This window comes from Leuresthes tenuis, unplaced genomic scaffold (assembly GCF_036924035.1).
Source record: "Leuresthes tenuis unplaced genomic scaffold, fLeuTen1.0.hap1 SCAF_4, whole genome shotgun sequence".
NCBI lineage: Eukaryota > Metazoa > Chordata > Actinopteri > Atheriniformes > Atherinopsidae > Leuresthes > Leuresthes tenuis.
The window spans coordinates 3,251,341-3,278,398 of NW_027325358.1; the positions used below are offsets into that span (position 1 = coordinate 3,251,341).

The 27,058-nt window shown below is 41.6% G+C and overlaps 1 protein-coding gene across 18 annotated transcripts in view; it reads right to left on the minus strand.

Annotated features, from left to right (window-relative positions):
• Positions 1 to 27,058, minus strand: part of LOC140305303 (regulating synaptic membrane exocytosis protein 1-like) — a 91,452-nt gene that overhangs the window by 49,048 nt on the left and 15,346 nt on the right. For 16 of the 18 annotated variants that reach the window (XM_072384101.1, XM_072384097.1, XM_072384095.1 and 13 more), the window contains exons 2-3: positions 13,853 to 14,066; positions 6,082 to 6,102 (exon numbers count right to left, since the gene is read on the minus strand). In XM_072384101.1, the coding sequence (XP_072240202.1) occupies positions 6,082 to 6,102; positions 13,853 to 14,066 (235 nt within the window). Of the gene's footprint in view, positions 1 to 6,081; positions 6,103 to 13,852; positions 14,067 to 15,777; positions 16,141 to 27,058 lie in introns of those variants that run through there. The other 2 variants (XM_072384094.1, XM_072384093.1) reach the window with 2 other exon arrangements.

The window sequence follows — 27,058 nt, forward strand, 5'->3', positions numbered from 1 at the left end:
TTCCTTATTTTTACATACATATATAGATATATATTAATATATAGACTTGGGTTTTCCTCTTATTTCCTTTCCTTAACTACATTGCATTGCTATCTCTTCCTTCTTTACTTTCTTTTCTTTTCTTATTTCCCCTTTCTCCTCATCCTTTGCTCTTTTCTTTTCTCTTTCCATTCATCTCTCCTCACCCTCTGGCTGAGCTGACACACCTGGGTAACTTGACAAATGAATACACCACAGACCTGTCACTCAAACATCTGCACTCCAACCCCACCCCTTCATCTCCCAGCCCCAGGCATCGTCTATCCATCTGCTGACAAAATGGAGAAGGCGTGCGCCACTGCTGCAGCTCTGCATTCAGCGGCGTCTCGCAGCAAGAGCAGCATTCATTTATACTGGAAATGTGTAAGCATCAGCCTTTCCTTAAAGGAACAGATGGATGGGAGCCTTGAGGGTGACAGATCAGTCGGGAGGAGGCAATTTGCTCTTAGTGAGCCGAGTGGCCCCGCCCACATGGCACACAAGCACACACCTCAACAGAATGACTTATGAGGCAGCGCTGTGTGTAAACTGCCATCGTTTACGGGGAATGGTAAATCCTGAATGGTGGGAAGAAAGACGACCGCAAGAGACATAATGCTCCATTTCCCCTAATAAGGCTGTAGATCAACTCTGCAAGCAGGAAGCACAGTCGGGGGTGAGACCGACGCGTCTGGCGTGGCTGTAAATCTGCAACAGTTTTTCCTTTCTGACTGATGCATCGTGGACAAGACTTCTCTCTGCGCCCCGCATCAAAACTCAGAGTGAGTCTGAGAAGATTGGTCACAGTTGGCTTCATTTGTGATGTCATCGTCCAAATTATCTCATTGGAAAATAGCAATTCTCACTGCTTTAAGATTTAAGTAAAAAGATGTTGGAGGATTGTGTTTTCAGCCGACGGTGCAGAGCGGACAGGAAATGAGGGAAGACAGTAAGAAGGGATGCAAGTCCAGACCTGAAATGTCTCCACTGTGCTCCGTCAGTGGCAGACAAACGGACTCGATTGTGTTTCTTTAAACTAATCACAATCATCTCAAACTGCAGCACATCTTCCTGCATGTTCGCCACACAGCAAACATGCAACCAAAGTAAAGCTTTTCTTTGTAGATTCACCAAAACAACCAGATGCTCATCAAAACTTCCTGATTTCAGCATTTACGTTGCAGCTCAGAGGCTCCTCTTTATGACCTTCCTCTTGTTGCACCAACAGATTACTTCATTTATTGCTTTTGCCAACTTAGACATCCAATAAAATCTATTTCTGAACTAATTTGAAGTGAGAAATAGGCCCCAAAGTTGCAGAATTGCAGACAGACGGTCTAACACACCTCTGGAGTAAAAGCAAATTTTGTGACCCGGATATAAATTCTATTTGTTGTATGAGTCTTAAAGGTTTGCACAAGCTGTTGTTGTGGATATTTAGGGTATTTCAGCCCTTTGTTACTGAAAGACAAACGGGAAACAAGCTGTTTTTTCTTTACCCTCAACTCATAAAACTCTAACAAAACAGGTGGTAAACACTGATATGTGCTGATAAGATATTCTAACCTCTGCTTCTCAGAGGAAAACTGATTAAAATAAAGAAAACAGACTGCAACAGACTGACTACTTTGTCAGGCGCCTCTGTAGCTGCCTCCTGAGTCACATATTAAAGCCAGATGTGAATTATTTTCCTTCAGTTTAATCACAAGTCTGTAAACGGTCTAATTGTACGGCAAATTAAAGAAGGAATCGTGTTTCTATAACTTTGATCACTTGGGAAACAATAACGTGACCATATTTCAATATAGATATGTCAGTGAAATACAACTTTTGAATAAAAAGCCAAATATGCGCAAATCACTTCACTGGAGATAAAATGTTGTCTTAACTTAAGTTAAAGATTCACCCGATTATTCATTAAATTCCACTCATTAAATCTGTGAGTACAATGTCAAGTCCTACCCCTTTATGTTTAAGTTTTCTTCGATTTTTAGCCAATAGGAGCTACAGCAAATAAAAAATGTTGAAATGTAAACATTTGGCAGATTAAAAAACATCTAAAAAAAGAGCTCCTATTATTAGAGCTGCAGGCTACATGTCCAAGATATTAAAAATCCAAGATATTTTACACATTTTTTGGGTTAAAAACTACACAGTTTTACAATCCAATAAATATTTGTGTTTTTTGTTGGTCTGGCAATATATATATATATATATATATATATGTGTGTGTGTGTGTGTGTGTGTGTAGGGAATGAGAAAAGACAGAAAAAAAGGACAGGCAACAAAGGTGAGTGTTAAGGAGGCTGCTACAGATGCAGAGCTGCAGCCTCTCTTCCTGTAAAAAGTAAAGTGTCAAGTTGATGATAAGAAGAAAGAATCAGGTACAGGAAGTGCAGGATTGTGCCCCCTGGTTGTGTGTAAACTAGTCAAAACCTGGCAGGACTACAGAAAACCTGAAATAAGGTATCCACATGCTGAAGAATGCATGTTTAACGGATCATACAAACGTCTTAATTTAGTTCATATCTCATTTACAGCGGCCCAAGGGAATGTGTGTGGTTTAGGGCCTGCCAGTGCCTGCCGGTTTCTCCACTGGGAGGCAGTGCTCCTCTGCAAAGGACACAGATTGTCAGCGCTTAGTTCAGTTTCTGGAAGCCATCTGGAGCTGACATTAAACACACATAAACAAACACTCAGCCATTAACAAGCAACAGCACCAGCAAAAGCAGGGCAGCTTGACAGAGAGAGCTAAGAAATACACACCAACCAGGATGTTTTAAACCAACTGTATGATGAACCATATCCTCCCCTTTAATAATAAATCCAAGTTTAAAATATGAAATATTTTATTATATCCTCTTCTTCTTTCCTTGTCCCCCGGTCCGGTTCAGTTCTATTACATGTCATATATTGTAAACAAAAATAAATAAATGGGCATCAAGGGGAGCTTTACATTTATAAAACTTCCCTTGGCAAAGCAAATCTGTTTGGCATCAAAGGTATTCAGACTACAATTCTGCTGCCATAAAGCTGAACAGGACAAGGGGGAAAAAAATTAATAAATAAAAAAAAATAAATAAATAAAAAAAAATGAAATTATACAAGATAAACTGTGTGTAAGAAAAGATTTGTTATTGATAGCAGTTTCTCAGCCTGAATCTTTTAATAATATAACACTAATCATGTTTCCATTCAGTTTTTTTATGTGCATCTTAAAGAGTTACAGAAAAAGTTGATGTATTTGAGAAGGCTATTTATCTTTATGGTTATAAGATATGCACATTGGATAAGATGCGGTAAACATTTTACTTACATCAATGCTCACATGCATGATAAGCTGTGATTGGCTGTTGGTGTCACAGAAAGCCTTAGATAGTGTATTATTCCGAGTCATTATCTAGACTAATTAATATTATCTTAACTCCCACCACTATTTTTACCTTAACTCAGTCGTCTTAGTTCCTACAACTAACCAACTTGATCAAATGGTGAAACTAGTGAGTAAAGTAAGCAGACAGTAAGAACTAATTAAACAGAAAAGGCTCTTTGCATGTCATTTGAATGCCTGCTAAACTGCTCAGGAATCGTGTGAGTGAGGATCCAACCGAGTCCTGCTTTACTAGTCAAACACTGAGCTATTTACCCTCAGAACAGCTTAACTCATTTTATTTATTTAATACGAGTGGTAGTGAAATAGTTTAATTATTTGTACAAATCTAAATACTAATGTTAAAGCGAGAGATGTTATGGATGTAAATGTGAAAACACACAACATTCCTCCACTTGGGTGAAATAAGAAAATGTAGCTGCAAGACCTAAAATAGTTTGATTCCAAATGTTATTACAACTCATGTCAATAATGTCCAGTTAGCATCCTGCTCAACATAGCAGATGCTGTAAAGGTCGTATGGACACCCAGGGTACCTACCGTGGTGGCTGGGAAAATAAATTAAGACGTTCCCTTTGAAAAGTTCCCTTTTAAAATCACAAGGAAACATGTCTACGGTCACCTGTGACCTTTCAAATGTTTCCATGTTGTGTATTTTTCTGTGTTAGCTTGGTTTAGTCCTTGTTTGAGTTAATTAATGTCCTGTATTGCTTCATTTCCTCAGTCTACTCTGAGTTAGGCTCGCTCTCTGCTCACCTTGTAGACCTGGATTCATTATTAAATTACCACCACCTGCCTTTTGTTAGTCATTAGCTCCCTCAGTATAAATACTCCCTGGTTTCCTTTGTCCAGAGCCAAATTCTTGTCACCCTCCTCTTACTGTGCTGTCATAGTGGCCGAGCATCTACCAGTCTTGTGTTTTTCTTGTTTTGTTGTCCTGCCACCAAAGTACCTTTTTGTTAATTTTAGTATAAACTATTAGTTCTGACATCCGCTTGCGTCATGTCTGCTCAATCTTGCATTTGTGTCCTACTTATTTCACCAGGAATTATGAAATTCCAACTAGTTTCAGGACAATCTTGTGTAGGATGTAATATGCACTTAACAACATGTAACCTAAAGCTAGTAGAAAAAGGTATTAGGATGGGATGTTTATGGGTAATGATCCAGAATAAGCACTATTCTGCCTTTGTCACTATTAACTTCTAATTCTGTAGTGGGTTGCTAACATGAGCACAAGCTAGCTGAGTTAGTTGATATCATGCTAACTCTGTGATACCAATGCTGTAAAGCTACGTAAATACGGATATGTTAGCCGTCAATGCGCCTCTATTTTGGTGTAACACAAACTTTTATGAAGTTATTTCATCACACGCTTAGTCTTTGCCTTTAATAACGCTTGCTATCAGGTTAGCTACAATTACAGCTTGAGCAGATATGCTAACGTGCTATTAGCTATGTGCTAATTCTGCGCCCTCATGTTGCTCTTGGAGTGGTTTTCATTCACAAAGTACTGCTCCCACTAAAGTAACATACAGACCATCTCAACGTGTAGGAAAACTTCAGCCTGCCCTATGTCTGAAGTTACTATGCTAAGACTGGATAATTGATATTTGATGAGGAGCAGGAAAAATTCAAACAAAGTTAGCAAAATGGGAGGAATTGCTGGATTATAGCTATATCAACAGCATATGCAGCATAGCCTGTGGTACACTTGTCAGTGTTTCTCTTTTTTTTTAAATGATTGTTGTACTGTTCAAAGGCCCGGTGCATATGATGTATCATCCAGCAGCAAAAATCACAAACTGCAACCAACTGAATACCCCAAACTTAGTGTAATTTCTTTTTGTTGTTGAATTTTGGGCATTGGGGAAAGGTGAGGAGGGGAATCTTTGGATAGAAAAAGCTTGCTCCAAGGTAATTAAAACAAAACTATTCATATTTTTAAGAAATCTTAGCAAAAAGATATGATGTTGCATTACTGCCAATAGATTGTCGTTACACACTGGAACTTTAAATTGGATGTAGTTTCTTCGTTAAAAATTAATTCAAGGGCAGAATAACTTAAAGTCACTTCTCAACACTGTTTTTATAGAATTACACAGAGCTCAGCAGGAGCAACACTTTGGAAACATTTTGCATAGACCAAGCAAGAAAGGGAAAGTGGACGAAGTGGAACACATATATATCTGGGCCCCTCCCGTCTCCCCATGGCAAGGCTGATCTGGTCTCTAACAAGCAGGCAGGGAAAGCATGCACAGGCATGTGTGTATTCATTATGCATTCAGATACAGAGTCTGTAGGGTAAAAAACTGTCTTATGTACATGCCAGTTGTAATGGCAATCTCCAAATTCGGTTTCTCAGAATATCTGCTGTCCCCTCCCAGGACAGCCATGCCTAGAGCCACAGGAAGAAGGGTCAGGATGGGTCAGAAGGGTTAGACGCCTCTGCAGACAGCCTGTTATGGCTCATGCTTGTACTGCCTGCCAGTTGATTTTCAAGGTCTGCATTCATTCTCAGAATTAGCGATCAACAATGATCCACGAGGCAAAAACTGACACTGGCTCTGAATTACTATTCTGATACTGTGAATGAGCACAGACCTGAGGGTGGAGGGAGGGAAAAATAGTAGTGACCCATGCAGAAAAATCCATCACCTAGCAGGTCTTACCCTGTCCTTCACTATGAGACACTTTGCAGGGTAGGGAGACAAACAATGAAGACAGGGTTAGTCATGGAGAAAAAAGCTGCTGTAAATCACAACAGCCTCAGGTGTCTCCAACCCAGAGAGGATAGAAAATGCTCAGAGACATGACAAAAGTGTTTGAACTAACAGGGACTCCCACTGCTCAGTTAAGTCAGTAATCTATAGGTGGATTTGTGCAAACACTGGCTACGTTCCATTCTGACGCTCACCCTCTAGCATCTGATCATGTTCCAGCACTTTTTCTTTGAGCTAGAAAATTATACACCAGGCAACATGGAAAAAAACTGCACATTAATATTTAACCACCACCATTCCAGGATATAAATCAACATTTTAACACCCATGAGAGGCCTCAGCCACGGATCTGAAAGCAGCCAGCACTTATTTTAACCATCAGGTGGCACAAACATCACAATCACGGCACAGTGAGAACACAAAAAAAAGATGCTAACCACTTTGTCCTCCTTTGTGGCATGCAGTCCAGGTAGCAGTAAGAATTAAGAAAAGTGAAGAAGGGAGTGGAGAAAGGAGAGCAAATGTGATAGAGTAAAAGATGTACGAAATAGAGATGCAGAGGAGGGAAATTTTGTGATATGGATAGATTTTGGCAAAAGAAGGGGCAAAAAACAAGGGAAAGGGACAGAGGACGTGTTGCAAACATTTGTTAATTACATTCTGCAGAATTGTTACACATACATCATATTCAGAGACTGAGGGTGGTGGAGACAACAGTATGCAAATGTACGTGAGGATCGCTGAAGCGACATGCATGAGCCAGCTTGGCGTGATCTTACCGTGGCAACATGAGGGTTTGTTACACCTCTTCAGGACAAAGAGGACCTCAGCACATCATTGGCAACATGAAGCACATTCCTCTACAACCTTTAACCTCCCTACACCTCTGCCTTAGAAATGCATGTCAAGGTATTTTCATTTTCCAATATTTACAGGTTTAATACACTTATGCTGTGTAGAACTTAAGCTGTCAGGAAAGCACAAGATATCAATGATTGGGCTAAATTAAAAATGTATTAACTATTATATCTGATACCTATAAATCAAATTTAAGTGACAGATTAATAAGTCTATTTTGGTTTAAAATCATCAAGCCATATGTGACATACTCTGAAGGACAGTTCCATGAAATGATAAGTAATAATGATTCCAATGCAAGTGCAGAACTTTATTCTTCTTTGTCGTTTTTTAGTCCACAAACTAGTCAAAAACAGCTGGCTCGTTTGTTCACGTGAATTATCTTTGGTACATTTTCAGGTACTTCAGGAAGCTAAATTTTTTTATCTGGCATGTTATTATCTTAGTTGTATCGTAATATTCTTTAAAGAATTTAATGTAAATATAAGAATACAAAACCCTAATAAGACATATGTAACAATAATGGCTTCATCAGTCTGTCATTTGGTCACTTTTACCCTAATGTTCCACAGCAGAGATGGAGGGAGCCACAGTGCAATATTTTCAGTTTCTGGGAGATCGGAACAAACTTCTATTTTCTGTCATATCACCAAAATTTAATTCACAATAGATCAAATCAGTGCACTGTGGTTGTGTAAAACATAGCAGCGATGGTCGGAAGTCCCTGAAAATATCACTTTTCTACATGTTTTAGCTCAATAAGCAGTTAATGTTAGAATGAACTTGTGTTTTACTCACAAGGGTTCATTTAGACTTAGAATCATAATCACATTTCATTATAAAACTTCAATTTTTTCAGGCCGTCCAGCATTACGTTCGAAGTTATGGATTCCAGGATGTCTGGTTCATGTGTCCAGCATGTTTTTTTAAATTTAGTTGGGATTTGAATCCAGGCTGTGATGAAGTTTACAGTTATTAAAGTGTCTCCAAGCCCTGATTTTTTTTCCCTTGCTTTAAACAAAGTAGTTTTTAATTCCTAACCTTCACAGTCCCACAATCTAACTGCTTGACCTCCAAATGTGGAAAGCAACACTCGTTTCCTGAGTGTTTTGTGAAATATTGTCATGATCGTGTGTAACGGAGTTGAGGTGTGATTCCACTTGCCATAAAAAAAGACTCATCACACAACACAAACCTGTTAGTCTTATGGTACCTGAATGCAGCACCCCTGTGGGTTAGGGTCGTGCATCCCGGGGGAGAGCAGCAGTCGAACCTTGCTGTCTCCCTGGTAGGTGCACGAGTGTGAGCTCCACGTTTGAGTTATATGCTAGGGCTGCATGTTGTTAGCTAACCTGCACTTTCTTTGTTTATTGTGTGTGAGGGAACTGCGACTGACTGCATTAATCTGCTACCAGATGTCCAAAATAAACGGCAAGTTGACAACAATGAAGTACACAACGCAACGAGAGAGTAAAAAAAACCGCTACAAGTGCAACAGCAAAAATCTTGTTTGTGGACACAAATCAGTAGGTCCAAGTTTTCATTCTGGTTTTGCCGTGAGACCCGGCACCACAGTGGAGGGGATCATCTATGCATGAAGTGACTGCAGCAGTTCAGACTTATGTTGAGAGAGAGATAAGTAAATACTGTATTTTCCGCACCATAAGGTGCACCTAAAAGCCTTATATTGTCACAAAAATCGGCCGTGCGCCATATTATCCAACATAATTCCAGAATCTGTCACGGATACCGCCATTTTGAATTTACCGCGGGGAGCACCGAGCATTCATCGGGGCATTAACCCCCTCCGCATCACTCACCGCTCTCCCTTCACGCCGCTCACCGCCACGTTCACTTTAGCCACGCCTCTTCGCTCTCCTACATTGGAAATAAATGGCAACTGGCCACTTCCGTCGCTGGCTTTGCGTTTGGCGTGAATCCAGGCAGATCCCAGCCATTCACTCTGAATGGGGCAAAGATTGTATGGAGCTCGTACTCAGCGACTGAATCGTGTCATCATTAATGCTTCTGCCCATGTCCCAGTGAGTCTGTTCTTCAGTCTGAGATGGGTGATGCAGACCGATGTGCAGTTTATAAGTTTATAAAGTGTAAAAACCACCGACGATGTTGTCCTGGACCGTCGGACCATTTCCCGATGATGCTGGCTGCGATAAACCAATCAGAGAACATTAGGTAATACTACGCCTTATAATGTAAAAATGGCCGACGATGTTGTCCTGGACCGTCGACCCATGTTTTAGCGTGTGTCTTATAATCAGGCGCGCCTTATGTCAGGGTTAAGTGCAGAAATCGAGCCCATAACTGAGGGTGCGCCTTATAATCAGGTGAGACTTATAGTGTGGAAAATACGGTATATCTTCATCAAACAGTCAAGCAGTCAGACATCAAGCTGAGTCAAACAGCTGCCATGTCTGAAAGAGGTTTTATATATATTTCAAATCATAATAAAAAGGACTTTTATCTGACTGATTTTAATGTTACTCTCATGCACAAGTTGACACTCATCAGTATATTCTCTCGTGTGAATGTACTTTTTAAAGACAACCTGCTACTTGGAAGAAATCATTGTGTTTAACTGATGAGCAGAAGATTATCCCACTGTGGTCAAGAGAGTCTTTTTCTAAACGGAACAATGCTCACACTGTGTTAACACTGTTATTCTGCTTGGCAGGTCGAACGGCCCAACACTGCCAAGATCAGAGGAGCGTTTCTTCCAGCTCGTCGTCCCTCCTACACATTACACACACACTGCTGTTAAAAAAACACACACACCAAGAGAGAAGAAATAGAGCACAAGTTACATGTTGTGTTCCCCTGTCCCTCCCGTAGACTTATGAATTTAGCTGTCAACTAAATCTAAAAGCTAAGATTTGATTTGACTGAAAAATTCAATAAATCAAAAGAAATTTTGCTTCATCAACTTGTTTCATCAGAAGTTATCCTGAAATTAATCCATTAATTCAAAGTGACAGATACAAAACACACTCTAACATAAGAACATTCACATTAATCATTTAGTCGCTACAATCTTATGCGATTGTATTCTATATCACAACATTAATTATCCAGAAAGGCCATATTGACTGATGTTATTTTGAGCACAATTTCCCTTCAAATAAGTCATTTGCTTGATTTGTTTTATTTATAGATCGTGTTGGTCTCATCTCCTCACTGCTACATTGCAGCCAGTTGCTTGTTGAAGTAATATTCCAGTTTTGCCAGCAGGGATACTATCTTTATCCCCCATCCTGACTGCCTTTTGAGGTCTGCATGTGTGCGGTGCCAGTGTGAGTCCAGCCCCAGCTGGGATGGGCGGATACTGAACAGATTGGGGATCAGCGGGCCAAGGGTGGAGGGCCCATATTCAGGTAAAGTAAGCAGAAGGGAGGCATCTCTTTAAGGTTGGAAGGGAGCCCAGAGAAAGCTTGGATGGAAGACGGCCGGGTCTTAAAATAGCGTAAACATGTTTGGTTAATGGTTGGAAGACACACTCATCCAATCTGGATCAAATTAAAATTTATAATTCAGGGATATGGTGGTTGATTTTCACTTAATTTGTCAGGTATAAATAGAACTGATCAGTGTATTTTGGGTGTTGTTAGCTTAAGTTAGCCATTTGCACTGGGAAGGGAAGTTCTAGTAGTCATGAAAAACCAGGAAAAATCACAGAATTTTGTCTGAAATTAAACTGATTAAGTGTAAAGTTTTCCTTCAGTGTGTCACAATTCTAGCAGTGGGCCATTTGGCATATAAAAAGAGAAAATTCTCTGTATTTCATACAAGAACCGGCTACAGAAATAAACAACCAGTCCTCCAAGTGAAACAGTCTTATCTGTTGTTCATACCTTCTGATAATTCCATCTTATACAGAAATATGCCTCTTATAAGCATTTCCATGTCAGAGCTGACGTCGACAAGCCCCAAAGTCCTAATAAAGAGGAAGGAGGGCTGGCTGGATGCTGCGCTTTCAGCCACGGGCCTCTGTTTTATGTGAGATGGAGACCAACATGCTTCCTGTCAACAACGGCACTAAAACGCTTCTCTTACTGCCTGGTCGGGTTGAGGCAATAACATCGCTGTAGTACATACAGAAAACAATCACGGTTTGAGGGTTGAGCCATAATACATTCCTTTTTACAGTGCCACTGTCACCATGGATACCATTTTACAGGTTCCCATAGTTACGTGTTGCTATTTCCTGGTTAGCTTTTTGGCTGTATCACTTGGTTCGGGTTAGAAATCCAAACTTAATGGTTGGGGTCAGATAAAATACATTTCTTTTACAATTCAACATGGACGTCATGGCACTATTTTGACTACCAGACATCACATATTCTTTAAAGGTAATTACAGTTCTTATTGGCCTGCAGCCACGTACGCGAAATACGTTTCTTTTAATGTGAAACAATGTTGGAATGCTGTAAAGCAGGGGTCGGGAACCTATGGCTTGCCAGCCAGGTGTGGCTCTTTTGATGATTGCATCTCGCAGATAAAACAAAATATTCTCACTTGTTTTAATCCATCCATCGATTTTTCATGTCCTGTTCAGGGCTGCAGGAGCAGCTTTTGAATCAGTCTGCTCGGTCATTAGCTCAAAGCTAACCCTTCGATGAAGAAGATGGCGAAAAGAAAAAAAATTACGAGTATCGTACATTTCAGGCCGAATGGACTGAAGAATTCGCCTTTGTGGAGAGAGCAAATTCTGCGGTGTGTCTAATTTGCAAAGACAAAATTACATCGATGAAACGGTCGAATGTAAAGCGGCACTTCGACACGCGCCATGCTACCTTTGCATCAAAATACCCGGCAGGAGACAGCAGAAAGAAAGCGTGCCAAGAGCTACTAAAATATATTATATGGCTCTCATTGAAATAAATTTCCAAATTTTTTGCTTTCATGGCTCTCTTAGTCAAAAAGGTTCCCGACCCCTGCTGTAAAGGCTGCATTGTTGCACCAAATCTGGTAGAGATGTAATATCAGTGTTTTATAAGCTAAAAACATCTGTTCTATTTTCTCAAGAGCCCCGATATCACAAATGAATGCAGTAAACATAATGAGATGATGAACATTATGAAGCCTGAAGGCAGTTTTTTCCTTAACTTAACCAAGACGTTTTAGGGCCTAAACCTTACCAGGAAATGATGCAAACAAACTCAAGTAGCTGTGACGCCTAAATCTAACCAACCAGTGAGTTTGTTGAAAATATCAACATCATTGTTACTTTAATTTATTTGACTTTGGCTTCATCTTTGATGACCATGTATGTGCAAAAGCAACATTTCTTCCTGCACTGTGGTCATTATCTGCTAATCATTACCATGTTTACAATTAATTTTTTAGCATGTTATTGGTGTTAGCATTTCGCTAATTGTCAACCCTTTGCTTCCCATCTCTGTAGAGTTAATATATAAGCAAATAAATCTTCAAGGACTGTGGAATTCAGCCCTCTTATCGTCGGAGAATGAGCACAAAGAGCCAGGACTGTCCCAATAACCGCTAATTTGTGAGTTGGTCCGTTGCAGCTGCACTATCGAACCCTGAAGTTGACCAACAACCACAACGGCAATGTGTACTTTTCATGATTCAGTGTGCTCGTCGGGATTATTACATAATAAAAGTTAGAGATGGACACATAATGCTGAGGGTCCATTTGATTGGTGGCACACAGCAGAGGTGGATGGTCATTGGGCTCCAAGCTCTGGCTTCCCTCCCTCCATCACTCTCCTCGTTGGGTCTGCAGCACACGCTGCTGTCTGGGACTCGCCTTTGTCTGAAACTGGGTGGTGAATCACAGTTACAGTTCTCCAGATTGACTCCTCCACAATCAAACTACCCTTTTCATCCTCCAGACAGCTGCTGTCCTGCCAGCCGGCTTCAGTGGCTCAACAGACTCGATGTGGGGATAAAAATGGACTGTTGTGCCTGTCCCATGAGTCCTGGTCCCTATCCACCACCCCACCCCCTCCAGAACTTTCACCTCATCGGGATGATGCAGTTTCAGCCTTTCTCTTTGTTTTACCCGCCTCCTGGCATCCAACTCCTCTCCAATTTCATCCCTCCTCTAGTGGAAAGCACAGCAGATTTTGGGTTGGAATCCCAAAATCTGGTTTTAAGAACAATTATCCTTGAATGGAGAGGAGAGCTGTGTGACAGTGTGGCAAATTCACATAGAAAAATCAATGGGAAGTAAAAGTGCAATAACATAATAAACCATGATGTTGAGCCACCCGAAATCACTGCCGAGTAAATTTCCTCAACACCTCTGTACAGAGCCTGATGGCTTGAATTATAGCTCCACTGTCCACTTAATCTTCAGCGTGAGCCAAAACTCATTCTCATACAATTATGGTTAAATATACTTTTCCTCGTGAGGTAGAATGTGTGTTTTTCACTTGAAATCATTATGCTGGAGGCATTCTTTCTGGTTTTTTAGGTGAGTATCAGAGGATAAAAGCTGGTAAGATGCTCTCAGAACATGGATATGTCCTATCTTTGTCCTGTTGCTCGAGTAAAGCAGCACTACCGCAGGCTGACATGCTTACTTTAATGGCTACAGGGCAGTCGCAGGAAACACAGGACAACACAGATGCTATAACTGATGTGCTTCAGTTCATAAACATTCCACAACACTAAAGCCTCAGACTTGTAGCAAGCCTGAAAGAAGCAGTTCTTCCAATACACTTTGGCCTCACCAAAGTGTGACAAGGAAGCAGGAAAAGCAAACAGAGACAAGACAGTCGCAGAAGCAGAGGAGCCAGCTGTACATTATCTACAGCAAGAATGAGGCGAGTGTGAAAGGGGAGGAGGAAAAAGTGGGAAGGCCAGAGTTCAAGATTCTCACATTGTTGGAGCGGAGGGAGACCCGTCCTCCACATCTGGCGCAGAATTTGGTCTGGCAGTAGGAGCAGAGGTGGCCGCAGCCGTCAGCAAACTTGGTCTTGCGGCAGATGCCACAGGTGGGCGCGTCGTCCTTCTGCTGCGTCTGCTGACGCCGCGTCTCGGCGCCGATGCGACGCACCTCCTGTTTGTAGCTCTCAAACTGCTGGTGCAGCGTCCTGCAGGGAGAGGCAGAAAGAAGTTTAGCTGTGTGAACTTTTAGTGGAATTTATTGACACAGACCTGAACACAACGTGGAAGAATGTTTGAATAACTTGTTCAGCAGTTGGAGCAGCACTTGAAAGGTTTTTTAAAATAAATCCCACAGTCATTGAATTAAACTTCAGCTCGGTCTGGTGCTCCGTAGCTCACAGCCTTTCATCCTGCTTCCTGTCTGTGATGGAAATAACTTGTGTGTGAATTGCAAATCAGGACGCGAAAAAACACCCACAACATTCCCTCAATAGAGCTGTTACTGCATTTGCGAAGCATGGCTGGCATTCAGGGAGACAGACGTGTCCTTCAGGTGCCTCACTGAGTGGGAGAGGTACAGTTTTGTGCAAAAGTGTTGATCCACACCTCATTTATTTCTATTTTGTTTCCTCGCAGCCAGACCTTGTAATCATAGAAAAGGGGTTTACTTTCTCATCTTCAGTCCAGTCCTTGTACCCGACCAGAATGTGTTTGTTTGAGTTTATAATTAAGCCACTTAACTCTGACCTGTGAATCATTCAAGCAGGAAAAAGGCTCCAAACTCAAGGGATGAACCAGTGTTGTGTCGACACATAACAGACAACTTAGCAAAGAAGCCATTTTAAATCAGATTTTTAGGCACTTTGTCACAAAGACACATCATTCGTTCCCATTTCTTTAGCCGCATCTATGAAAAACAGCAAAGAAAACACAGTTTGACAGACAGAAAATAGGATTTCTGCAGCAACAAGGTGATTCCCAAAGAGCTATTAGCTGAAAACTTGGCATATCTCAGCATGGTGTGCAGTGTGTCCTTAAAACATTTGAGGAAACTGGACAAGTGGAGGACAAAAGAAGAAGTGTCAGGCCTAAAAAACTATCTACAGCAGATGAACAGGATCTGAAAGTGATGTCCTTAAGAAAGAGGAAAAAATCCAGCTGTGACCTGACAGGACCTGAGAGATGCATCTGGACCTTCAGCTGATCCATCTACTGTTGGCCCAAGCCTCATCAGAAATGGTCTCCATGGAAGGGTGGCTGTCAAGAAGCCATTCTTAAGGAAGGGAAACAGGGAGAAAAGGCTGAGCTATGCCAAATGACACAAGAAGTGGACTGAAAATCAGTGGCAACAGGTCTTATGGAGGGATGAATCCTCCCCAGAGCCCGGACCTCAACATTATTGAAGCAGTGTGGGATCATCTGACAGAGAACGGAACAAAAGGCAGCCCACATCCAAAGAAGAGCTTTGGGATGTCCTTCAAGAAGCCTGGAGAACTATTCCTGAAGACTCCTTAAAGAAATGACAGAAAGCTTGTCTCAGAGGGTTCAGGCTGTGTTGGAGAATAAAGGAGCTCAGTTGACCTGAATAAGACCTGTTGACTGTTAAAAGTTAAAATTGTACAAACTCTGTTTCTGTCTTATATTCTCTAATTATATAGCTTGTTTTCTTGTCAATCGATAAAGAAATGGTGGGTGCTTCGAGACGTTTGTCTAGTTTGCAGACAGGTAAGAGATACCTTCATTAAAGAAGCTGCTGTCAGTTCTCTACCATTAAGTTAAATCAACCGTGTGCACTTCTTGCTTTACTTTTGTTCAAATTAAAATGACCAATTTCCTGTAAATCTATCAACAAAATGAAAGCCTATTGGATGTTAGCACACTGGGATCCTTTTAGTTAGAAAAGCATTCAGTGTTTACCTGGGTCTGTTGAAAGCAGACATGTCTTCACGGACGTAGAACTCAGCTGTTTGATGAGAAACAGGCTGAAAACATAACTCCTGATCTGTTGTCAGCAGCTTTTTCTGATACAAGTAATCAAACAGATAATGATCCTCCACCATGTCCCATCTGAAGTCCAGAAGCAACGCTGTGTACTGGAATGTCTTACAGGAGAAAATAAAAGACTGTCTTTGTCAGTCCTTGGTGATGGTTTGAACAGGACAGCATTTTAATCCCAAAAAAGCAAACGACTCCCTGATTATAAAAGATGAAATGAAGTGGTTGAAATGATACATTTTCCCAGGAAATGAGTATCTTCGCCGGAGCCTTTCGAGCCATCTGTGGCTGATCGTGCAGCAGCAGACATGCACAGTTGGAACAGGGAGGTGACGGACGGTCTGGCCAATCAGCTGGTAAGGAGAAAAGCCTGGAACGGGGACAATCACTTTGTGACGTGGGATGTGGGATGATCATAACAAGTCAAATTTACAGAATGAAACAACTTCTGCATTCAAACTCAAATTAAATGTTTGGCCTGAAGACAATAAAAACCTCAGGGCTCAACATCAAAGCCACGTTTCAATCTATGCAGCAGAGCCACGGCCTTTAAAAGTTCAGTCAAGTAGGTTAGCATAAAAGCACATTATCGCTCTGCCATGATAGCATCATTTCATAGCATTACATCAATTCTGGGCTCATTATCTGTGATCAGTTTGTGCCGTGCTTCACAAAAGAGGACAGGATGAGGCTTCGAACAGATACAGTGGTCACTGAGATAGATCATCCGGTCATAGCTGGAGTCAGACAGACGAGTGGAAATAGTTTCAAATGGAAATGAGACGAATGAATCTGAGGTGCACACGTTTAACCCCAAAGATGCTTTGATTTATCCTAAATATGATGAGTGAACGCTGGAAAAAAGAAACCTCGGCTGATTTCAGATTAAAACAACATGACACCGCCACGGCGCCGACGTCATACACGTGACCCCTGACCCCAAGAAGCCATCTATCCTGCCGATGGGAGGCCTGGGGCTGAGCCAAGCCCGGGCGCCATGGGAACAGCTGTCAGAAGCAGAGGGTGCAGGGCCGGTCGTCATGGCAACGCGGTGGCATCGAGCACCGGGTGTCAGTGGGTGTTAGCGCACCAGCTGTTCCCGTTCTGAGGAACAGTCTTTTCTTGCGTTTCCACACATTCAGCAGAGATGCAGAATTTAGGCTGCGCCAGGCAGCTCGTGACTTAGAAATAAATCTCTGCTCTCAGCTGAAAGCCATAAATGCAGGCGAGGAGCTGCTCATCCTTTCCTGTAGCAGCCCACATAAAATCACAGCAACATTAAAGAATCAAAAAGCTGTTACCTGCTGCTGTCAAACCTGCTTTAATTGTTTCGTTTGGTTGGTGTAAGAACAGCAAACTGAAAAGAAACCACTGACATTACGACCTTAACAGACTTAAAGGATTAAAAGCTGCCCTTCAGGTGCAAATTAGGCCAGAATTTACTCAAATATTTGTCTCAATCAACACCCAGAAAGCAAAAAATCTTACCCACATCAGCAGCTTTCTTATGCCCACGTTGACTCAGGGTGAGACAAAGATGATTTATGACCTTTGAGCCACATCTGGTCAATACACGCTTGCTATTTAACCCAATTTAGGCCCAGCTTGTGACCTTTGGGCCACGTCTTGCCCACATAACACTTGCCAGTACAGTAATTGTGCTATAAGTGCCAAAAGCAGCCCAGATTAGGCCCAAATGTGAACGCTATCTGGGTCTTGAGGGAAATATCTGTCTTTCTAGCTGCAAAATACTGATGTAGATGAATCACACAGGTGTTATGCATGTAGCCAACAGCAGGTAAAATGTACAGGCTGAGCCAAAGTTGTTCAATTATGGGACAAAAACAAAACAATGAGACGAAAGATGCTAAAATGCACCACAGAATCAGGTCACAGGTCGCCAGCTTGAAGCAATCTGCTACTTAAAACAGTCAATTTTTGCAAAGTTTGAATAAAAATATGAATCGATGCAGATGAATAACTTTTCTCTTCGGATCCAACTTGTCATGCAGTACATTTTCATCAGTGTCAGGCAGTAAGAGAACAGCACACAAGTGGTAGGTTCCATGAGCCATTTTTACAAAGAATCAGGTCCAAACTGATGTAAAAACTATGATATTTGATTGATTGAGTTTGGTGTTTGTGTTGAGGTCATCCCCACATGTATTTGGACACATCATTGGACAGAAGCCTGTTACGTTTACACTGTGGATCCAGATCTGTTGTCCATCGTGAAAGTTTCTGAACAAGTTTGATTTTTGAGTTGTTTGACTGCTCAGAGCCACCATACACACAAATCAACGCTATATCTAACAAGCTAAAGCAATTTGTTTCCAATCACTGTGAGTTTTCTGAAAAACAGCAGTAAACAGTAAGAATACAGGGTCAGCTGGATGGTGGAAATATTTTATAAATCAGTATTTTTCTTTGTATTTGCCAGTTATGCATCAAACTGCACCACAAACATCCTGACAGACACCTGGAAACTGTCAGGATCTGTCTGTTGTGCTTGTAGCTGCTGATTAAACTCTCTTTGCTGCTGATGCCATCTTGGATAGACCTGGTTTGACCTTTTTCTGCTGTGAAGTATTGAAAGAACTACAAAATAATCCTAATTGATTGATGACTCTATCTTGCCTCGTACTGGGAATATCCTCAACACAAGTCCTTTATTATCAGGGAGCTGGCTGGTTGAACTCAAAAAGCAAATGTTCTCTCCTGCAACCCCTCTGGAGTTATCAAGAAAAGCTGTCAGTGTGAAGCTCAAATAGCTTTTACAGTATTTAGAGACAATCTGCTCAAGAAAAATCATGGACATGTGCATCGATTCCTGATCAGAGGAGCAAACTCTTCCCCATCATTCAGTTAGCACGAGTAAACGTATTATCACAAAGTCCCTGTAATAAGGTGAAAATAAGCAGTCTATATCAATCCTCATTTTATAATTCCCATCGACAGACGATCTCAAGCAATAAAACGATGACACGTATTCGGACCGCTCCCTTTCAGTTGGCTCAGTCCAACATTTTGCAGAACATTTTGGCTGCTAATCGAGGGAAGTGTGTTTATGCAGGTGTGACACGTGACATTTAGTTAAACTGTCACTAAAACGACTCAAATCTGAACAAAAAGAGGACGAACTCGCTCGTGTTCACTGACTCCAGACAAATCTTAAACCGGCTAAAAGGGACATTGCACTGCTTCTGAAGCGCTGAAGCTTTCTTAAGCTAAGCTAGCTATAGCTAACTTTGTCGGTCCATCACCCACATTAAAGGGGAACTCCGGTATTTTTAAACATTATTTCTGGCATGAAATACGTTCATCTACTCACTGAGAACAGTTTGGTGAAAGTCGGCGTCCTTCAGGAGATATTTAGATAACTCAAGATCCATATAACGGAGTGAACGGGGCTTAGATGCAGCGTCTAAATAAGGCATTATCTGTCTTTATTTCACCAATACTTTAAGAAGAATGAATGAATGAACGTGTGCTATAGCTCTGTTAGCTCATAGCTGCTGTGTTGTTGTTATTGGCGGCTATCGGGGGGCTTATAGAGGGATTTCTACACACTCTTCTACTGGGACCACTTCATCCACACGCCCCCCTGCAGCACAGTTTATTCACTCCGTGCTCTGTGACAGTCGGCTAACTTCACACAGAGTTTGCTGCTGATAGTTTTGTGCAACATGGCAGGATATTTATCAGATTTTGACGACGTGGACGACAACTTTGAGTACAATGGACGTTCTTACCGGAGTGAATGAGCTGTTTAAAAATACCGGAGTTCCCCTTTAACTCGCTGGTTGGAGAGTCTTCAGCTGTGGAGTGAAATGCAGGCAGAGTAACTTATCAAACAGGTCTTTTAAGCTTTATGTGGCAGCTTTCTTTTCTTGACTGTGACTTGTTTCACACCATGTGTGAGTTCCCAAAATAGTGAAAAACAAATTTAGGACTGAAAATCCTGTGTAAAGAGCATCTGTCTGTGGTTACAGGTTCTGTGTCTGTCACTTTGAAACTTTACAGTTTCTTGATTGTGCATTAAAGTTATTATTATTAATTTATGTGTAACAGCACAACTACCAGATGGCAATGCTATTAAGTTTGGCTGCTATGGGCGACAGTGGAGAGGAAAACCTCCAGGAGAACCAGACTCCGTCCTTCTGCTTCAACCGGTTGAGAGAACAGGATGCAAACAAGGTTACATGTTCATTTCTGATGTTTCCATCCATTCCAATTTGAAATAAAGGGAAAAAACCATCTGACGTGACAAATTTAGTTGTTTCCACTATTTTCTTCCGATTTCTAAATGGAAATGTTGAAATGTTGACAGTCTGAAGCACATAGTCACTTCCAACCATAAACGCCGCCTTTAATCTTGACTCAGCTGGACATACATGAGTGAAACCAACCATGCGGACAAAAACACAATCACTCAGAGCAGGCGGGGGGGCGAGGCGTCCTCTCAGGTAAAGACATGCGCTTTGTGGTCGCTCCTCAGTGTGTTTATTGATTACATGCCTGAGCCTGCTGCCTCCCTGGGGGTCAGCCACCATGTCTGGGAACACAGGAGATGACGGAGCACCATGATGTTTTTGTGGAGTCACCAGCCCTCCGAGTGGCTTAAGTGGAGAAACATCACATCACACCCCCCCACCCCTCCAGACAGTGTCTGAAAACGTGCAATAAACACGTATATATAATATATTGAGGGGATAAAATCCGTTTTTTCAAAGAAAAAATGAGGATACAGAGCATTAAAACAGCTTATGGTCATAAAACTGTATCTCCTGTGCAAAGAACATCATTATATGCATGTAGGAATTTGTGTGAATTTGTGTCATTTTCCCTCATTTAAACATTGGTTTCTGCAGTTATTGGCTACTTGGATGTATTTAAATAGAGATTTGGTTATAACCTCTTGACCAGCTACTGTGGTTTTGTCTCCTTGATGTTCAAGTATCAAATAAAGTATGTAAGCAACAGAAAATAATAGATTGTACAGATTTAACACATCTTGGAATTGAGGAGACAGCCTGACTGCTTGTCTATAAGCTAACAGCAGCAGATTTGCTCTGGATAATTCGATTGCTAACTTGACCACCAGGTGGAAAACATAACAACTTTGGGGTAATCAGAAGGACTCATTTAGTAGACCAGCAGTTAGTGAAAGTGTCCCAATAATGACCCAAAAGTAATGATCGTGTAGGTTGTTTGTTTCCTTTAATGCAACCCAGTGTGTTGAGTTCAAACTCTATAAGCAGAAAACTCATGTGAGTGTTTCCAGATTAGAGCAGAACCGTCTGGCTCACCTTCAGTTAACAACACAAGCAGTGAAATACTGCTAACTCCTAACAATACTGAAACAAGCACATGCACAAATTTCATGTGCTCATTGAGCTCTCCAGGGGAGACTTCCCCCATTTTGTTGCACAGGAGTTCATAAGTTAACATTTTCCAAAAGCCAATGAGCTTACAGTGGACATCTTGGACAGGTCCACACAGAAAGAAAACCAAGCTCACAACCAAGGGCGTAGCTATGGTTTAGACATTGGGGGGGTCCAAGAAAAACAAAATTGTTGAGTGCATTATCTACAATTCTTTATTTATATATGAAAAATTGGACATTTAGAACATAGTTTAGAGGACTACATTGACCATGTGAGTTCACATCTAAAGGAATAGTGTAATTTCTCCGAGACAGTGACTGCCCCCCCACTTTGTTTTGGTTAGTTGCTTACTGTTTACTGACTAACAATGAAAAGTCTAATAGTCTAATGTTATTTTCGTTTTAAGTTTTTTTATTTTGAAAAGGAGCGGAAGTTTATTTTGTTGATTCTGTGTTGGATTTCCTGTTCTGTTACAATCTGCTCTGTTGAGCTTGGCGCGGTTGAGTCGCTGCTGAGACGGCGGCGCGCCCGGTGGGTCACTCTCATTGGCTAGAGCAGGGGTCGGGAACCTATGGCTCGCGAGCCAGATGTGGCTCTTTTGATGATTGCATCTGGCTCGCAGATAAAACTAAATATTCTCACTTGTTTTAATCCTTCCATCGATTTTTTCTCTGCTCATGTCCTGTTCAGGGCTGCAGGAGCAACTGTCCATTATTTTAATTGGATGATGCTGGACTACGTTGGCCGTTGCAGCGTAAAACAGGTAAACGCCCCCTTTTGAATCAGTCTGCTCGGTCATTAGCTCAAAGCTAACCCTTCGACGAAGAAGATGGCGAAAAGAAAAAAAGATGACGAGTATCGTACATTTCAGGCCGAATGGACTGAAGAATTCGCCTTTGTGGAGAGAGCAAATTCTGCGGTGTGTCTAATTTGCAAAGACAAAATTACATCGATGAAACGGTCGAATGTAAAGCGGCACTTCGACACGCGCCATGCTACCTTTGCATCAAAATACCCGGCAGGAGACGGCAGAAAGAAAGCGTGCCAAGAGCTACTAAAATATATTATATGGCTCTCATTGAAATAAATTTCCAAATTTTTTGCTTTCATGGCTCTCTTAGTCAAAAAGGTTCCCGACCCCTGGGTTAGCGTGTTAGCATCAACAACGGCGCAGCCGTTACGTTCCCATGGTAACACACGGAAATAAGTTGAAAATAAATAAGACATAACAAGAGACCGATCCCTTGACAGGGTTCATAAAAGGAGAACATGCATTTTATATATTTTCTTCTGTATATTGGGGGGGACAGGTTGGTATTTTCTCAATATTGGGGGGGACACGACCCCCCAAAAAGAATGCGTGGTTACACCGTAGCTCACAACTAAAGCAGACTCAGAGTAACTGTTTAAACTGACGTGCACATATTTTACCTGCGGTGATAGCATTATTATTAGCATACATGTAAATGTAGTCACTGTTAAAAAAGCGTGGTGTGAACCAGCTGAAGTGTCTCCTTCCTCCAGAGCAGGGCTAAAGATGAGCAGCGACATAGAGCCAGATGTTGGTCAGCCCAGCTGTGTCCAAACACACATGCAACTATAAACAGTGACACAGATCATGCCAACGCCTCGAGCCTCTCATGCACAACTCAGCTCAGCAACTCCAAGCGTTCCTTCCCTCCCCTGTCCTCTTTCCTCCCTCGTTCCTCCCATCTCTGCTTCCACTGTCTTCACCAGTTGTTGGTGTCGAGTTGCTAATTAGCACCGCTATGAATACACTGCCCAAGAATGGGGAGGGGAAAACTATTTTGGTCTCATCAGCTGATTCCCAATGACGCCTTGCAGAAGACTGTCAGCTGGAGGAGGTGCAAGAGGTCAAAAAAAGAAGCAGCTCGGTGTACATGGGCAGCAATACTCCGACTTTAAAATGCATCTAAACCAGACAGTGTTACAGTCATGGTGTGTTCATGGGTTACAGATGTGATATTCCATTTATATTTCTATCTGCCCCCACAGTCCGGTTAGGAACGTGAGTTTTCTGACTTTGGGTTTGTTTCATTCTGGTTTTAATGAGGATTTATTCTCTGTTTGTTTTAGTCTATTCTTGTTGTTCTACTTGCTTTTTTCTAGCCTCGGTTCTGTGCTTCTGTCCTGGTCTCAGTTCAGGTTCTGCTTTACTCTGATCCACGCTCTCAGCAGTAGTTGTCCTCGGGTCCCCTGTTTGGTCCTCAGCTCCACACTCATCTGATTTCAATCTGTTACAGCTGCAGTCGCTCACTCATCAGTTCCCTACAGTGTTTATGCTCTTTGGTTTTCATTGTCAGATCCTCACCGTTACTTTCTTCATGGCTATTCTCTGTAGTTTGTTTCATCGCTTGTCAGATTCTCGCCATCTGGTTTGTCTGGTTTTCGGGCCTCTGGTTTAATGTTTTTTAAATAAACCAACAGTTGAGTTTCCTCGAGCCTGCGGCTTGCTGCTCTTCTCTCTTTCACCACCAAACCTTAACACATCCAATGTCTTAAATACATTCCTCTCCCCCAAAACATGAGACTTTAGCCTGCTCACATTCCTTCCTCACCTTAAAAGTTTCCTCTTTTTGCTGCTGCCCTCCTGATCAAAGCTCTACTGAAGCCGGGGCTACCAGATCATCTCTCAGAAACAAGCGACCCCATTTATGAAAACAAGCCCAAAGCAAGCAATCATCTTCTTTTAAAAGGCATCTTCACGTTTAAAAGGCTGATACAGCAACTCAGGAGCCTGAAGCAGCATTATGTGTTGTAAGATTAAGGTGATAAACATATGACAGCTTGCTCACTTCTGAGATACCTTCAGTTAATAACACGACTGCACATAAAGACTCATCACTTCCTGGTTGAGTTTAGACGGCAACATTGATTGTTTAGGGTTAGAAACGGATCACAGTTAGGCTTAAAAGACGTTCTTTTCACCCTCATTTTGCTGTTAGATCTGGTCACACAACATATTAGGATGAAACTTGGGTTTTCATGGTTGGGTTTAGCCGATCACTTCACTTGATTAGCGTTAACTACTGGTGAGGATTAAAAAAGTGCATGTTTTCAAGTGAAATACATTCTTTTTAATCGCCACTGGCCCCCTTAAGGAGACCAATTTTACAATTCACATGCAGCTGCTCTCCTGACCACTAGAGGTCGCATATTTCCCATTTCTGCAGGTAAGAACAAATGTCTCATGAAGACTTGAATAAGGTCATTTTCAGCTGAAATAAGCCACGTGGAATATGCCCATCTTATCATTCAATTTGAGATCTTCTTTGACAAACAACTAATCTGGCAGCAAATTGCTACTATTTTGTTTTTTTATGGCACCATACATTTTATACACATGCTTTACTTATAACACAACATATAAGATGTATCTTATGAGTTAAAGCCTGGAATGTGAACTGTGGCGCATGTGCAGACCACCAGGGCCAGTTTGTGTCTAATCGAAGGGGAAGTTCTAACTGTATTAGTCTCCTTATTGCTCACACAATGGCGTTTTTCCATCTTAGGGTTTATTTGTTATTAGCAGGTAATGGCTGCAGCTCCTAGTGAGTGGAAAGAGTTACAGAAGCTGGAGGACCAGAACTGTAAACCCAGATGCAATGTCCTGACATCTACTCTATATTTAGATGCTGCTCCTTTTAAATTTATAATAGCATTATATACTCCAACATGTGTGGACGACTGAAGGTGGAGGGTTGGGTTTGGCAAAAAGAAGACAAGATAGAACATGAACAGGCACTTTTCTGGAGATTTTACTTTGAAGAACAAAACAGTTCTTTGTGCTTTGGATCAATAATCCGAGCACTCCGAGAGGCACAAGAGAGGGTGTTGAAGAGAAAATGTCTCTGCCTCTGATGGAGCGAGAGACCGGGGAAGACAAAAGACATGTTGACACATGCTGTGAGAAGGCAAGTAGAGGGGGACTTGGGGGTGGAGGCAGAGTGATCAGAGGAGGTAAATGAAAGAGAGCAGACAGGAAGAGGAGACATGGGGGAGAAAAAAGACAGGAAGAAGAGGTAACGGAGAATCCCATAAGTCTTTCCATCTCAGAAAGAGATGGATCGACAAACTGCCGTCTGCAGGGAGGAGGAAGAGGAGGAACAAGCGAAAAAGCAAAGGATGAACAAAAAGAGCCAAGTCGGAAACAAGCGTGGGCCAGAGACCAGCAGAGGAGAGAAACCGATGCTTCCGGAGCTACTCTATAAATACCACTGAAGAAGAGGAGTGGATGATGGAAAGAGGTTGAAGACAGGATGATGGAAAGAGGAAGCAGAGGAAGAAGAGGGGAGACAGAAAAAGAACAGATAGATCATTTCTGGAAACTCAGTTTAAAAAAGCAAAAGCATTAGTGTCTTACAGGAAATGAATTAAATTACTGTATGTGTAAATCCTTAAAGGATCTCCGAAGTGCTCAAGGGAAGACGAATCAGAAACCAGAGAGAAGAGCAACAGACGGGAGCTTAAACAAATGCAAACATCTTTGTTTTCTTGTTTGTCTGCTGCAATTTTCTCCATGACAACTTTTACATATTTAGCTCCCTGCACTGTCAAAAGGCGATAAAACAGCACGTCATAATGTGAGCAGAATAAAGCCCCCAGATGGCCAGTGTGTATCTATCAAAAGGGCAGCAACTTCTCAAACAGTCTGGTCAATCCCCCGCGGCCGGAGGGCTTTGATCCCCAGCTGTCAGTCCTTCAAGGATCCAGCGTTACAGCCACACCTCTTCACGCTGTCGGCGTCACATAAACGCGTAAATGCTGCTTTAAATGCTGCTTTAATGCACAGTTTCAGGCCATTAACGTTCAACACACATTTACTTTTCAGCTTATCAGCTGGAGTTCACACATTCATTCAATCTCAACCCAAAACAGCAACAAAATACGAAGATAAAAGTTTTGCAAAGTGCAAAATGTGTACTAACAAAAGACATAAAACATGTGGCTGAAGCATCTGCTCAGCGACTTGAAAGTAATTTAAAAAATCAGATCTTTCCTACATCTGTTCATCGTGTGTCAGGTTTGACTTTTCTCTCAAGAATGACGTTGTTACGTCTTCTTCTTGTGCATCACCATCTGTATCTTGACAAAAGGGTAGAAAGGGAAATATGCTAAACAAGCTTAAAATAAATGTGAAAAAGATCAGTTTTCACACCATGAGCCGGGCTTCCATTCACAAGCAAAGCAAAGACAAGAGATCTTTCAGGAAGATGCAAAGAAAATGTAGAGAATGACTTTAATCTTTGAGAATATCTGTAATACTGTATCATAGACGCTTCATTGTTTGCTGATTCAAAGTACCGCCGGGCCTGTTTAGAATCACCAACTACAAGGGGAGACCATGCAAACTCCACAGAAAGGTCCGTTGGTGTTAACCATGCAACCCTTACTCACATCTTCTGAAAGTGACTGAAAATACATTCAATAATGTCAACTCCTCACGAGCTCACTGCTTCAGCGAGTTATTTTATGTCAATAGCTGTGAGAGATCTTACCACAGCAGTGTGGAAATAAAGGCGAACCTTGATTTCATTTTCATTTTATATGTCAAGACATTTACCCGGATGGTTTCCCATCCTTAGAACGGTAATAATTCTAATTCTGGACTGTAACATAGTCATTATATTGCATAACAAGGTTGTGTTCGAGCAGAAGAATATAAAACGAATGAATGAACAGAAGATTCATTCTTCTTCCTGTCGTCAACCTTACATAGTCTGCTTTAAGTGGTATTCACTGTAGCACGTTAGCACTATAGCACATTAGCACGTTAGCACTGTAGCATGTTAGCA